The sequence below is a fragment of the Procambarus clarkii genome, chromosome 6 (assembly GCF_040958095.1).
Source record: "Procambarus clarkii isolate CNS0578487 chromosome 6, FALCON_Pclarkii_2.0, whole genome shotgun sequence".
Classification (NCBI taxonomy): domain Eukaryota; kingdom Metazoa; phylum Arthropoda; class Malacostraca; order Decapoda; family Cambaridae; genus Procambarus; species Procambarus clarkii.
The window spans coordinates 26,837,587-26,853,666 of record NC_091155.1 but is presented as its reverse complement, the minus strand read 5'-3'; the positions used below and the strand labels follow the sequence as shown (position 1 = coordinate 26,853,666).

General features: G+C 44.7%; 2 protein-coding genes across 4 annotated transcripts in view; one reads left to right on the top strand and one right to left on the bottom strand.

Moving 5' to 3' along the window:
• Positions 1-2,715, bottom strand: part of LOC123754052 (protein phosphatase 1 regulatory subunit 14C) — a 197,331-nt gene extending 194,616 nt beyond the window's left edge. Inside the window, exon 1 of the mRNA XM_069307339.1 lies at positions 2,312-2,715. Within this exon, the coding sequence (XP_069163440.1) occupies positions 2,312-2,407 (96 nt within the window). The 5' untranslated portion in view covers positions 2,408-2,715. The remainder of the gene's footprint in view (positions 1-2,311) is intronic.
• LOC123753886 (uncharacterized) overlaps positions 1-16,080 on the top strand; it is a 68,036-nt gene that overhangs the window by 43,004 nt on the left and 8,952 nt on the right. The window contains exons 4-9 of one of the 3 annotated variants that reach the window (XM_069307303.1): positions 10,663-10,791; positions 11,497-11,610; positions 13,012-13,065; positions 14,450-14,522; positions 14,744-14,847; positions 15,734-15,885. In XM_069307303.1, coding sequence (XP_069163404.1) covers positions 10,663-10,791; positions 11,497-11,610; positions 13,012-13,065; positions 14,450-14,522; positions 14,744-14,847; positions 15,734-15,885 — 626 coding nt within the window. Of the gene's footprint in view, positions 1-10,662; positions 10,792-11,496; positions 11,611-13,011; positions 13,072-14,449; positions 14,523-14,743; positions 14,848-15,733; positions 15,886-16,080 lie in introns of all 3 variants that reach the window. The other 2 variants (XM_069307301.1, XM_069307307.1) reach the window with 2 other exon arrangements.

Here is a 16,080-nt window from a genome sequence, read left to right as displayed (position 1 = left end):
ACACCTTCAGCAGGATAACGACCCCCTAGCACACCTTCAGCAGGATAACGACCCCCTAGCACACCTTCAGCAGGATAACGACCCCCTAGCACACCTTCAGCAGGATAACGACCCCCTAGCACACCTTCAGATCTGTTACATTTGGTTTAGAGAGCACAAAATCAAGGTGCTTAACTGGACATCAATACCCCTGGACCTCGGTGCAACAGAACATGGTATGACGTGAAGAACTCAATTCACAAGCGGAAGTCATCATGGAGAGATGACACCAAAACCCATATTAAGACCACCGCGACCTGAGGCTACAGCGCCATCTCCATGCAGCTATCTTGGTCAGAATGCGTCAGCGTTCCCCCACAATACCCTTGATATTATCCATGTTTTCACTGATGCAACAAATAGTGAATATGTTTACAGTACAAACAACGTGATAATCCTGAGGCCAACTGAGGCGCCAACCTGCGCAGGGCAAGGAACTTTGCTCATACAGTCATCGTGGAAGGGGTGGGGCAAGCCAAGCCGGGTAAATATCAGACTGAGGGACCACTAGCCTCTTGCCTGGCTTGTAGTGGGGAGGACACGTAAGGGTAGTGGTGGTGGTGGTGGTGGTGGGGTTGTAGGATGTGGTGATGGCCGGGGTAGATGTGGCATTATTTGTTGTATTTGCGGGGCTGAAATGCTGAGAAAAGTGTAAGAAGAATGTATCTTGGAGCCTCTTGAGTGTGAGTGAAAGATGTGTTTGTGGTAGGGAGGGGAAGGGATAGGTTTGTGCGGGTGTTATACTCAAATTCTGTCAGTTGAAATGTAACCAATCACAGGCAAGTAGGCCTCTGACGTCATGCCAGACAGAGGAGCATCAAGCATGCTCCCAGCAGCCTCAGTCATCCTCACAGACCCAGAGTAGGTGGACCTCGGCTGGCCAGTTATACACCTGTTTGCCTCACTCAATAAATATATACAGAAGCGACTACTGTGTCTACATTCAACCCGAACAAGGCAAACGAATACGTGAGTGTGGGGGGGGGATATATGTGATATATGCGAAGGGGGTATACTCGGGTGTGTGGAGAGGGGCGAGTGTGGAGGGTGTAAAGGGGGGTATGAGAGAGGGGGGATGGGTGATAGGGGGGGGGGGCGGGTGTGAGGGGGAGAATATGTGCGATGAGTGTGACGAGGGTGATGATGATGATGATGATGGTGGTAGTGGTAGTGATGGTGGTGATGATGATGGTGATGACAAAACAACTATTAAACAGTACCACAATAACAAACAATCACCACCATCAACCAACACACCGGCCTCACCCTCAATAACAACAATCACACACCACCTTACCTTCACCATATAACAATCCTTCAAACAATGACGCTCTGATAATGCCTCACAAACCCTCATAGGCCTAGGTAACGGCTTCGTGGTGCAAGCCAGGAGGCCTACCCGACTGTACGGCTTGAGGCACGCCCTGGACACTTGCCCCACCTTCTTATTCCCACCCTTCATGGGAGTTTACCTTTTAAATGTACAAGCGGTCGTACATGGCACTGGAGTAGTGGTCTCCTTGTTTAGTGATCACTACCAACGCTTGAATAGTGACCCCTCCGTTACCTAGTGGTCACACTCAGTATTAGAGTAGTTGTCCCGTTGTTTAGCGGTTGCAATCAACACCAAAGTACTGGCTTCTAGGAAAGGTGGAAGAGGAGGGGGGGGGTCTCACCCTCCCTCCTTGACATTCCTACAGACGAAGGAAGATAAAACTTTACCCTTTCTTATCTTCCAATTATGATGACGGAATGGTAAAGACCCATCCCTTCCCTTTTCTCGTTCTGAGAGAAGTGTTCTAGCCCTATCTCTTCTACCCAGTGCCGAACATGGAAAAGAAAGACGGTCTCCTATTTTTCCTTAAAACTAGACAGAAAGATGTTTGGCAACACCGTCATTCCCTGCCCTCATTCCTCCTTGAGACAGGAGGAAACTGCATTGGGAGATGAAAAGACAGCAGGGAGGAGGTGGAGACAGCAGGAAGGAGGTGGAGACAGCAGGGAGGAGGTGGAGACAGCAGGGAGGAGGTGGAGACAGCAGGGAGAATAGGAAGAGGCAGCAAGGTAAGAGGTGGAGACAGCAGGAAGGAGGTGGAGACAGCAGGGAGAAGAGGAAGAGGCAGCAAGGTGAGAGGTGGAGACAGCAGCAGAGGAGGTAGAGGGAGACAGCAGGGAGAAGAGGAAGAGGCAGCAAGGTGAGAGGTGGAGACAGCAGCAGAGGAGGTAGAGGGAGACAGCAGCATCTGGAGAGGAGGAGGAGGAAGGGACTCACCTTGCAGGCGGAGGCTGAGGAGTACTTGGGGAGGACGGGGATGCCTAGAGGGTTGTCCAGGCCGAAAAGTGGTGGGCGGCGGAGCTTGGAGGCCATCCTTGCTGGAGCGTCCACACGCCACCACCGAGCAACAACACCTTCTGACGCCCCCACTCAACACTATTTCCTTCCCAACACCAAGATGGTGCTAACTTAAAGTGTTGACAAGTGCGGCTGATAATATATACCGATATTATCTGAATTTATTCGTAGGTTTCGCTTAATCTAACACCAATACGCAACTTGGTTGATGAATGTTCACTTGATCACTAATTGCAATGTGCAATGTAAGAGAGCTGATTTTTCTCATAAAGCCAGTTAGAAATAGAGAGCAGAGAACGACGCAGCACGTCCGCTCCCTATGGCCTCCCGAGCGGTTGTGACGTCACGGTGTGCTTACACCTCTCTGGCTCAAGCCACAGTTGCCAGCCGCCGCCTTCTGCTATACAACACCACTGGTCCTTTATTTGATTAAACTGTCAAAGTAAGACCTTTCCGATTTGAAATACCGTATGCAATAATACGAAAATAGGCATTAATAATAATTATGCAAGGTCACAAAGACTTGGGATACATTGATATAATTTATTAGCCTAGCAAAAATTATCTTTTTTTTTTCTAGTAGCCTACTAAATTTTACAATTATATTTTAATGGCTTAAAATCTGTAAATCAACCTTTTAATAGCCGAGCAAAGAATATGTAAATTATTTAATATCCTAGCCAAAAAAATTTGTAAATCAATCATTGTTATTTTTATGCTGTGATAAGTCACTGCAAACACAATAGAGACAGCATGTGACAAGCCAATATTCACGACACACATTATAACCGCCTCTGCCTCGGAGATTTTAATGCTGGAGAGAAAGTAATCCCGAACAAAAGTGAAGGAAGACAGGTATTGTTTTAAGCGTTTGTGGTAATACTAATATGTGTGGTTATTTAGATTTGCAACAGCTGGTGTGCAAGAATGAAAGGGCCCCCCTCCTCCTCCTTCTTGCAAGAGCTTGATTCGAGAGCTTCGGCGGTAGCATCTTGAGTCAGCCCCTTGAGAGAGCTCCATTTGAGAGCACCTTGTGAGAGCCCCATATGAGAGCACCTTGTGAGAGCCCCATGTGAGAGGACCTTGATTGAACTCCTTGTGAAAGCACCTTGTGAGAGGACCTTGATTGAGCTCCTTGTGAGAGTACCTTCTAAGAGCCCTTTGTGAGAGCTTGTGAGAGCCCCATGTGAGAGCCCCTTGTGAGAGTCCCAGGTGAGAGCACCTTGATTGAGCCCCTTGTGAGAGCACCTATGGTGATAATGTATAAACTCCGTGTTTTTTAAGTATACTATATATAATGATGCTGATTAAATTAAGCTAATTATAACAATACTATTTAATAAAAAATATCATTGCTATCAAAGTCAATGAAATGCTTTCAAGGAAATTGATTTTTAAAAGTACTGTAATTGTATGTAGAATTATAAACATTTTTGGCAAACAGTTGTATTAAAATTCATAAAAAATGTATTAAATCATAGATGTTCTTCAAAGTCGTACAGTATCAGACAGTCTGATCCAGACAGCTTATTATAATATTAAAATAAAAATAATCATATAAAAATAAAAATAATAACAGAATAGTTAAAATAATAATAATACAAATAATAATAATTATAATAATAACGATAATAATAATTTCAATATATTATTACTTATATAAACAATGTTAAAAAAATATTCGTATTCTGAATTTGTTCCATGCTTAAGGTACTACACAATGTATTAGGTACCACATAATGTATAAGATACCACACAATGTATAAGGTACCACACAATGTATAAGATACCACACAATGTATAAGGTACCACACAATGTATAAGATACCACACAATGTATAAGGTACCACACAATGTATAAGATACTACACAATGTATAAGATACCACACAATGTATAAGGTACCACGCAATGTATAAGGTACCACACAATGTATAAGATACCACACAATGTATAAGATACCACACAATGTATAAGGTACCACACAATGTATAAGATACCACACAATGTATAAGGTACCACACAATGTATAAGATACCACGCAATGTATAAGGTACCACACAATGTATAAGATACCACACAATGTATAAGATACCACACAATGTATAAGGTACCACACAATGTATAAGATACCATACAATGTATAAGGTACCACACAATGTATAAGATACCACGCAATGTATAAGGTACCACACAAAGTATAAGATACCACACAATGTATAAGGCACCACACAATGTATAAGATACCACACAATGTATAAGGTACCACACAATGTATAAGGTACCACACAATGTATAAGGTACCACACAATGTATAAGATACCACACAATGTATAAGATACCACACAATGTATAAGGCACCACACAATGTATAAGATACCACACAATGTATAAGATACCACACAATGTATAAGGTACCACACAATGTATAAGATACCACACAATGTATAAGGTACCACGCAATGTATAAGGTACCACACAATGTATAAGATACCACGCAATGTATAAGGTACCACACAATGTATAAGATACCACGCAATGTATAAGGTACCACACAATGTATAAGGTACCACACAATGTATAAGATACCACACAATGTATAAGATACCACACAATGTATAAGGTACCACACAATGTATAAGATACCACACAATGTATAAGATACCACACAATGTATAAGATACCACACAATGTATAAGGTACCACACAATGTATAAGATACCACGCAATGTATAAGGTACCACACAATGTATAAGATACCACGCAATGTATAAGGTACCACACAATGTATAAGGTACCACACAATGTATAAGATACCACACAATGTATAAGATACCACACAATGTATAAGGTACCACACAATGTATAAGGTACCACACAATGTATAAGGTACCACACAATGTATAAGATACTACACAATGTATAAGGTACCACACAATGTATAAGATACCACACAATGTATAAGGTACCACACAATGTATAAGGTACCACACAATGTATAAGGTACCACACAATGTATAAGATACTACACAATGTATAAGATACCACACAATGTATAAGGTACCACACAATGTATAAGATACCACACAATGTATAAGGTACCACACAATGTATAAGGTACCACACAATGTATAAGATACCACACAATGTATAAGATACCACACAATGTATAAGGTACCACACAATGTATAAGGTACCACACAATGTATAAGGTACCACACAATGTATAAGGTACCACACAATGTATAAGATACTACACAATGTATAAGATACCACACAATGTATAAGGTACCACACAATGTATAAGATACCACACAATGTATAAGGTACCACACAATGTATAAGATACCACACAATGTATAAGATACCACACAATGTATAAGGTACCACACAATGTATAAGGTACCACACAATGTATAAGATACTACACAATGTATAAGGTACCACACAATGTATAAGATACCACACAATGTATAAGATACCACACAATGTATAAGGTACCACACAATGTATAAGATACCACATAATGTATAAGATACTACACAATGTATAAGATACTACACAATGTATAAGATACTACACAATGTATAAGATACTACACAAGCGGCCACACCTAACCCTGAGGGCGTTGCTACAAGAGACCAATGAGACGCTCCCATGCCTAAACATCTCATAGGAAAGAAAGATTATGCTCTATATGATGGAGGGAGTTAGAGAGAGAATCAGAAGAGAAGGGAGAAGTGAAGACGTGGAAGACAACAGGTCGAATCTCGGGTACACATAAACATTGTAAAGAAAATAATTTTATTTACATTTTATAATTTTATTTGACTTTATAACAAGGACAAACTATAAGGTCAATTACAGATGTCTTAAAATCATTGGAGTCCGAATTCTCTCGAATTGTTGATAAATCATGTTTTACTATGTCGAAAAAACTCAGATAACCCTAGATAAACATAGATGAGTCCAGATAAGCCACGAAAACACTAGACAAGCCCAAAACAAGCCAGGAAACTCCAAACAAGCTAAGACAAAGCGGAGAAAACAGACAGGTTCAAGTTCAAGTTCGTTGATTGAGACAAGAAAAAATACATTCCAAAGGGATAGAGTAGCTTAGGCTATTTCTACCTTCCAAAATAGACCAGACAAGCCACGACTAGCCTAGTCAAGCCCAAACCAGATCAGACAACCGTTTGTTGTTGTTGTTTAAGATTCAGCTACTGGGAACAAAACGTTCCAAGTAGCACGGGCTATGGTGAGCCCGTAGTGGACTTACCTGACACAGGAGCGGGGCTGTAACTGGATGTCAGACAACCCCAGGACAAGGTCAGCTGCTCAGCTTGGAGCAGCCTTGACGTTGACCCGCGAGTGAGGCGACAACCTTGAGGCTTTGTAATCTGCGCTGCCCTGCCAACCTGTGCATTGTTTTCGTATCTTCTGTGTGAAGGAGTATAATACGAAAAGTAACTCCTCCTTCTTACTCGCTGGGGCATTGCTCGCCTAGCTTAGTTACATGTGTGTGAGAACGGAGGGTGGGCGGGGGGAAGGGGTGTAGTGCTTTTATATATATATATATATATATATATATATATATATATATATATATATATACATACACACATACACACACTCTTACGGGCTATTCATGCCCGTGCCACCTCTTGGGTGGCTTAATCTTTATCAATCACACACACGCTAAGTGAGAAGGTGGTGGTGGCCAAGACCGTCAGGAGTTTCAAAGCGTTTCCACACTTAGGTAATTACACACAACCCCCTACCCCCCATACAATCATCCTCCCCCTCCCAACACACACAACCGTCCTTTCCCTTCCCTTTCACAACCTTCCCCCCCCCCCCCACAAACAACTATCTCTTCCCCCTCTCCTCCAACAAACACACAACCCTCCCCCCCTTCCCCCTCCCCCCCCCCCCCACCTCCCACCATCATCGCCTCTTTTCACGTCTATTGAGAACCTTCCTCCGTGTCGTTAACCCTGCATTTCAATGGTGATTCTTGGAGCGTCCTCCTAAAAAATAGTACATTAGACTGATGGAAAATTAACAAAAATATAGAAAAGAAAATGCAGTACGCTGACAAAAAGTTCATCTGGAGACAAAAGCTTCCTAAGGACGATAATTTAACACGTGATTGACTCTCCATAATGTTTAACTCAATAGCAAATGACACGTGTTTCGTGATCCGGATGCTCAGGTGTTTTAATGGTCCGGTATAAACAGATGCTACAGCGGTTAAATAATACAAGTGTTACAATGAGCTAGTGACACTAGTGTGTTGAGAGCAGCAGCGCAGGTGTTTCCTCCTCCCCCTCCACACACATGTTTGTCAGGCAACACTCCCAACACCTCCCTTGGTAGTGTGCCTCTCCCTCTCCAACATTCTTCCCTCCCCCTCCCCCCCTGTCCACTCTCTCTCCCCCCTTCTGGCCAACCCCCCCTTCCCACCTTCAGGAGGACAAAGTCGTGGGGGAGAGATAGTGTTCAACAACAGAGCCCCTCATCACAGTGCGGAGGGAAACAAAAAGAAATCTGGTTAACCTGGCCATTGGAGGTCATGTGGTGCTCCATTGTATGGCCCGTGGTGCTCCATTGTATGACCCGTGGTGCTCCATTGTATGGCCCGTGGTGCTCCATTGTATGGCCCGTGGTGCTCCATTGTATGGCCCGTAGTGCTCCATTGTATGACCCGTGGTGCTCCATTGTATGGCCCGTGGTGCTCCATTGTATGGCCCGTGGTGCTCCATTGTATGACCCGTGGTGCTCCATTGTATGACCCGTGGTGCTCCATTGTATGGCCCGTGGTGCTCCATTGTATGGCCCGTGGTGCTCCATTGTATGACCCGTGGTGCTCCATTGTATGACCCGTGGTGCTCCATTGTATGGCCCGTGGTGCAATATGAAGATATTATCATCACTCTTTCCCCCATTTTTAGTCTCATTACCCCCCATTTGTTACTCCATCATTGTTTCAAGTTCCTTCGTCACATACCACTCGCCCATTTTCTTTGAATCCCTCGTCCTATTTACCATCATCCTCTCCGTATTCATTCCTTCAAATATGATTCCTCTCCCATTTCTTGGTTCATCAGCTTCCATTTATTTCCCTGTCACGCCTTCCCCCATGTCACCGTTCCGGCAAAACATTACTGAACTGTCACCCCTCACAGGGTGGGTGAGACGTCCACATTCACACTACTTAAACCCGCTTGTCTACCAATCAAGTTTACGGGCTCACCATAGCCCGTGCTACATGGACACTTCGTTCTGAGTAGCTGAATCTAAAACAACAACAACAACCAACCTAGTCCCGACTATATTCTCCTCTATGTTCTACTTTATCTATTCTGCCTATTTGTCTATCTACCTATTTCGCTACCTTTTATCTATATTTATACCTACCCATAAACATTCTGCCTATCCGTCCACCCATCCTCCACCTATCTATCCAGCCGTCACTCTCAACACAGCACGACTATTCCTTCATCACACACTAATCACCCATCCACATTTACCTGGGCGTAGGTTCCTAGGTGTTGACTATCCAACACAGGAAGTGGATGACGCACTAGTCACGCGCCACTCTATCCCCGGGACCCACCATGGCTAGGCAGGGGCGCTGTCTATTTTTAAGTGTAATTATACTTGAGCATGACATAGGTTATGAGGGGGGGGAGGTGGGGGTATTACAGCGATGGGGGGTGGGGGGGATTGAAGGGAATTCAGGCGGGGGAATTGTTGACAAACCTCGGAGTTCACAGCCTAGTTAGTCGTACACAATGTTAAAATTGCCAAATCTGCACATGGGGAAAGTTCTGGGTATATGTTAGTTTGGAAATAAGGCTGTTGACTTGTGGAACAAATTACCGGTTAACATAATAGACGGAGTTTGATAGTTTGTTTCTAACGTCATATGTTTTGGTGTGTATGTAAATTGGAGTTGTTTCTCGTGAGGCAATAGACAGACCTTTTGCATATTGTTGTATCATTTAAGATTTTATAATGTGAGAATTTATGTAGCCTCTTCTTTCTTTCACACTGTATCCTCTTCCTTCTTGATCACTGTAGCCTCTTCCTTCTTGATCACTGTAGCCTCTTCCTTCTTTCTTACTGTAGCCTCTTCCTTCTTTCTCACTGTAGCCTCTTCCTTCTTTCTCACTGTAGCCTCTTCCTTCTTTCTCACTGTAGCCTCTTCCTTCTTTCTTACTGTAGCCTCTTCCTTCTTTCTCACTGTAGCCTCTTCCTTCTTTCTCACTGTAGCCTCTTCCTTCTTTCTCACTGTAGCCTCTTCCTTCTTTCTCACCATAGCCTCCTCCTCACCGTAGCCTCCTCCTCACCGTAGCCTCCTCCTCCTCACCGTAGCCTCCTCCTCCTCACCGTAGCCTCCTCCTCACCGTAGCCTCCTCCTCCTCACCGTAGCCTCCTCCTCCTCACCGTAGCCTCCTCCTCCTCACCGTAGCCTCCTCACCGTAGCCTCCTCCTCCTCACCGTAGCCTCCTCACCGTAGCCTCCTCCTCCTCACCGTAGCCTCCTCCTCCTCACCGTAGCCTCCTCCTCCTCACCGTAGCCTCTGCCACTACGGAACACGTGGTGGGCGTAACAGGAAGAGTAGCGGGCGGGAGATGGCGCCACTATTAATATTTCCCAATGTATCATTAACTGTATTAACGCAGGGAGTTGAAAGTGTCCCAGTATTACCTTCATCATTTCCAGTCATTACAACCCTGGATCATGCATAGCGTACTGGCAAGAATGTAAGCACCGTAATATGGACGTTGTCAATGCATCGACCTCGACAGGTCAGGAGAGTTGGTTGCGTTTGTACATTTCTGGCAAGACGAAACCGTTGCATCTTTTGCTAAGTGGCAAATCGAGTGAAAGGGATGCTCAAGCTAAACTAGCATTTCCGCTGGTGTGTATTGTTAGTTCATTTATTATGCACCCCATACCCATCTTGTGGGCGGTAGTGGAAAGGGTTACAGAGGCTGGTGTGTATAACAAGATCGTTCCTGTTAGCTATTATGTCTAGCGTGACGCATAGTTCCATCACTCGGGGCTGTATTCACAGTTGTCCGCATAGTGATGGGGACTATTTCCCCATTCTTTGTTTCCGTCATAGTGATGGGAAAGCATTTCCCTTTCCGTACTTTCGTGAGATGTCACAGTTGTTACGCTGCCTGAAGTACAGTGAAGTAGATTAGTCATATGTACGTGTGTTGTAAATAATTAATGTTGTTTCCTTGTGTTTGACAGCGAGGAAGTGTAGCCGGTTCCAGTTCGAGTGCCACAGTGGGGAGTGTATAGCCATTTACAACGCTTGTGACGGCATCCCGCAGTGCCAGGACAACAGTGATGAGGATCCTGCCCTTGGGTGTCCTCCTGGTGGGTCATGCTGGCCTTCTTGGCACTGTCACTCACCGTCATACACTTAGTGTTACTCACCATGATACAGTGTCACTCACCATGATACACTCACTGTCACTCACCATGATACAGTGTCACTCACCATGATACAGTGTCACTCACCATGATACAGTGTCACTCACCATGATACACTCACTGTCACTCACCATGATACAGTGTCACTCACCATGATACACTCACTGTCACTCACCATGATACAGTGTCACTCACCATGATACACTCACTGTCACTCACCATGATACAGTGTCACTCACCATGATACACTCACTGTCACTCACCATGATACAGTCCAACCACTTGGGCTGGACGGTAAAGCAACGGTCTCGCTTCATGCAGGTCGGCGTTCAATCCCCGACCGTCCAGGTGGTTGGGCACCATTCCTTCCTTCCGTCCCATCCCAAATCCTTATCCTGACCCCTTCCAAGTACTATATAGTCGTCATGGCTTGGCGCTTACCCCCTGATAATTCCCTTCCCTCACCATGCTACAGTGCCACTACTCACAACTTATGTTATCCATGATATAATTCTTCCGTTATCGTACACCACCAATGGTTATGGCAGTGTGCTATATACATGAGTATTGAGTTAAAGTTGCCATATTATCTAAGATGAGTGTGCCACGCTGCAGTAATGTATCAGTGTTGCCTGTACATCTCACCAGCCTCCACCGAGGGAGTGGTGGCGGCGGCAAGGCGCCCTGGGGACGAGACAGGTGGTGGAGACCAGGGACAGACAGCTGGTACGACGTGGGACAACCCTGGACCAGCCAAGAACGGTGAGTCCCACGCCTACCCTCCCTCCCTCCCTTCCATGCAGGTCGGTGTTCAATCCCCGACAGTCCAGGTGGCTGGGATCCATTCCTTTTTCCCCTCCGTCCCATCTCAAATTCTTATCCTAATCCCTTCCTAATGCTATATAGTCGTAATGGATTGTCGCTTTACCCCTGATAATGCCATCTTTTTCCTTCCTCCTCCTTCACTACCTGTGGCGAGAGAGTGTGTACCTCCTAGCAGGGTAGGGATAGGGTCTGGAGGGATGGTATGGAGGGATAGGCGGACTATGTAGCTGGACAACAGAGTCCGAGGGAGGCTGAGTACACTAAATTGTTGATGGTTTCTAACGTTAAATTCACGAATGAAACGTTTTCAAGACGTTTGTGTCCGGCCGCAAGACGTTTCTAAGTTGGTCAATTTAGATTGTATGTTTTATGTTGTGTTTCATCAACAGTTGTTTTTGGTCTAAATATTATATCATTTCAGCTTCCCTCTTTACTCTGAGCCTTCACCTCTTGACCCCACCTCTTGCTATGACTTTAGATTTCTTAACTTTCCCCTTTCTCCGACGTCTTAGCCATAAACTACTCCTTGACCTCATTAAACCACCCCTTGACTTATGAAACCAACCCTTGACCTCATGAGACCACTCCTTGACCTCATTAAACCACCCCTTGACTTATGAAACCAACCCTTGACCTCATGAGACCACTCCTTGACCTCATGAGACCACTCCTTGACCTCATGAGACCACTCCTTGACCTCATGTAACCACTCCTTGACCTCATGAGACCACTCCTTGACCTCATTAAACCACCCCTTGACTTATGAAACCAACCCTTGACCTCATGAGACCACTCCTTGACCTCATGAGACCACTCCTTGACCTCATGAGACCACTCCTTGACCTCATGAGACCACTCCTTGACCTCATGTAACCACTCCTTGACCTCATGAGACCCCTCCTTGACCTCATTAAAACCACCTCTTGACTCATGAAACCAACCCTTGACCTCATGAAACCAACCCTTGACCCATTTTATACGTGCATATATGGATATTTTATAAATACTTGTTGCTTATTATTCGTGTGAGCTAAGTGTTACCCATGTGCAGAACGGTGTCTGTTAGCTTGCAAACTATACACGTAAGATGTTCTGTAATCTCTAAAAGTATGAATAAATTATATGTTTAAGTGTGGAGGCCGAATTGTGTCACTAAGAGCTCACTAAACCCCCTGAAACAGCAGGTTGGGTAAGGTAGGCTACCATACCCTTCAGAAATATATACACGGCCGTGTTGTAGCAGCGTGCTCGGTGCTACAGTCATGTGTAGGCTAGATGACTGCACGACTGTGGTCGGGTGTGTTGTTGGAGAACTAATTAATGTCGTCCTTCCAGCAGACCTCAGTTCGAGTGGTGATGTCTGGCAAGGAGCCTCCCGCTATCCGAACTCTGGTCAGGGTAAAGCACCTCCACACACACACACACACACACACACACACACACACACACACACACACACACACACACACACACACACACACACACACACACACACACACACACCTGTTTGTTTTGATTGTTTTGTGACATTAAAAGCCATCAATGTCCTAAAAGCTCTATATCAGTAGATGTAAGTTATTAGTTTATTAGTGTACATAGAAAGTTCTGTGATTGAAATACCATTCTTTACAAGACTTCTTTCCTGACAATATGTGTGTGTGTGTATTTACTATTTGTATCTGTAGAATCTAGCTATTAGCTCTTGGACCCCGCCTTTCTAACCATTTTTTTCCCTCTATTATGTCTACTACATCTATTTCTCTTTCACACACATCCCCAGGAAGCAGTCCGTAGCAGCTGTCTAACTCTCAGGTACCTATTTACTGATAGATGAATAGGGGCACCAAGGTGAAACTCTGCCCATTTGTTTCTGCCTCTGCTGGGGATCGAACCCGGGCCGTTTGGACTACTACCCCAGAGCGCTGTCTACTCAGCCGCGAGGCCCTCGTGTGTGTGTGTGTGTACTTACCTAGTTGTGCATGCGGGGGTTGAACGCTGGCTCTTTGGTCCCGCCTCAGTGTGTGTGTGTGTGTGTGTGTGTGTGTACTCACCTATTTGTGCTAGCGGGGGTTGAGCTCTGGCTCTTTGGTCTTTGTGTGTGTGTGTGTGTGTGTGTAATCATATGCCTGCGTGCGTGCGCGCGCTGAATGAGCAAAGCCTCTGAAGATCACACCCAAGAGGGCTCTCAGCTTGAGATCAAGCCATACCTGAAGGTGAAATCGGAAATTCCTTTCCTTTTTTACCAATGGTCCCGTATTGGTTCACTGACCAACGACGACTGGTGTACACAATACCAATGGTCAATTGATCAACAACTTTCAAATCATACCGTATATGAACGAGAAGAACAATCGTTTTCCTGTGCCTTGCTGTGTGCGTTGTTCCCTTATGGAAGATATGATATAAAGTTTTGAGAACTTGAAGGAGACTTATACACTGGCCAGTAGTCCTCAGCTCGTAGCCTGAGAGCCAGAACAAACGTTCTCTCTCTCTCTCTCTCTCTCTCTCTCTCTCTCTCTCTCTCTCTCTCTCTCTGTTTCAGGAGTCTTGAATGTTCTTGAATGTTTCTTTGCTTCCTTAGCTGTACCGGCTAATTTTTGCTATCTATCTGTTTGTATGGTTAGCATGTTGCACTATTTCCTGATAGTGAACTATCCTGTAGTTGTCTTCGTCACTCTTGTGTGTTGTTGCAAAATCTGTACCAGATGTTAGTCTGCATGCTAGCATCACCTTCGTTTAGAGATTAGATATTAACATAAATACTGTCTTTCCTCAGGATACCCGCCCGGCATCTTCAGCCGCCGACCCAACATTCTGGACACCTACAGCCCCTACCAGCCGTCAGGGGGGTGAGTTGTCGGCTCTGCCACTCGTTCTCATGTGTAGTGTGGTTGCTCGGTGAATTCATTGTATAGTTTACCATCAAATATTTTCCAATGTCGTTTTCTGTCGTCGTTATCATTGTAGAAAACGAACCTCCACCGCCTCTCTTCTCTATCTGACTCTGAATCTCTGTCTCTCTCCCTCAGTAACCTACGGACTTAACCAGAATTTTTATCCATATCTCTAGACCACAGGATGACAGCCAAGTGTACGGTGGACGAAGCCGGGCACCCAGTGGTTACTACGACTACAATCAGAGATCCGCCTGGGCAGGACCCATGTATAATGGAGGTTAGTAACCAGTTGTGTCACTCTACTTAAAAATAATATGAAACCCCTTTTTATCTTTCCATCACAAAGCAAGTTCTCAGAATCATGACTTCTTTCACAGAATATTTTAACTGCAGCATTTAGGCTTGGCATTAGATTGTAGTCTCTTCTGTAGAAGGACGCCAGTACCACGTAATGGCGTCGCCTCTGCAGAGTGAGACTTTGGTTGAGTACACTGAGGAGGGCTCACCTGGAGGCTGGAGCAGTCTTTAGTCGTCTTGTAGGCTCGGTGTAATTCCAGGGCCCCCAGTGGCCCCAGCGCCCCCAGTGGCCTCAGCGCCCCCAGTGGCCCCTGGGCCCAACCTATCACAGCCGCGGTCCCGTGCTTCTGGAGGGAACTTTCCCGCCGGCGACCGGTTCAAATGAGGTTCCCTCTACACTTTAATATCAAATATCTACAAATATCTACATTATTCATGCACTTCTTATAGCCGGTAACAATGTTGATCATGTCGAGGACAATGATGTGAGTATGCTTATGATGATAGCAACAACGACCAGGGCATTAATTATGATGATAATGATAACGCCATTTATTATGATGGCGGCATTTATCACGATAACGGCGTTATTAATGATAACGCTGAAAACGACGTTGATGATGATTATTATATAAATTATGATGACTTTACAGCATTATGATGACTATCTAGGAGCAAAGCAATTACAGACCCTAGTAACAAATAGTACAATAATGTACTCCTGTTATCAGTAGAGCAAATAAATTTACGTTCACGATTTATTTTGTCATCATCATCAATTTGATCGATTTAGTTGAAAATAAAATTAATGATTAGTAAGCTATTGATTGCGATGGCTTCGAATACAATGTGTGTTTGGCTTGCAGGTGATGTGGGAGGCCGAGGAGACCACTACATGGGCGCAGACGGGCACAGAGCCTTCCACTACCCAGACTATGGCCAGCCACAGCAGCAGCCACAGCAGCAGCAGCAGCAGCAGTTACTCCCGCCCATGCAGCAGCCGCAGATAAGCAACAATGTAATTTATATATTTTTTAGCATCAGCCACGGATAAGAATGATTACGTAATATAGTTTTCTCTAATATTACTCTATTACCTTAACAAGCTTAGCTAGCTTGTTAGTTCGCAGAGTTCTCCGGCTCGCCAGGGTAATTGTGCAGTCAGGGACCGTCCACACTGATTCACTTGCTTAAACATACTGTCACAAATTTC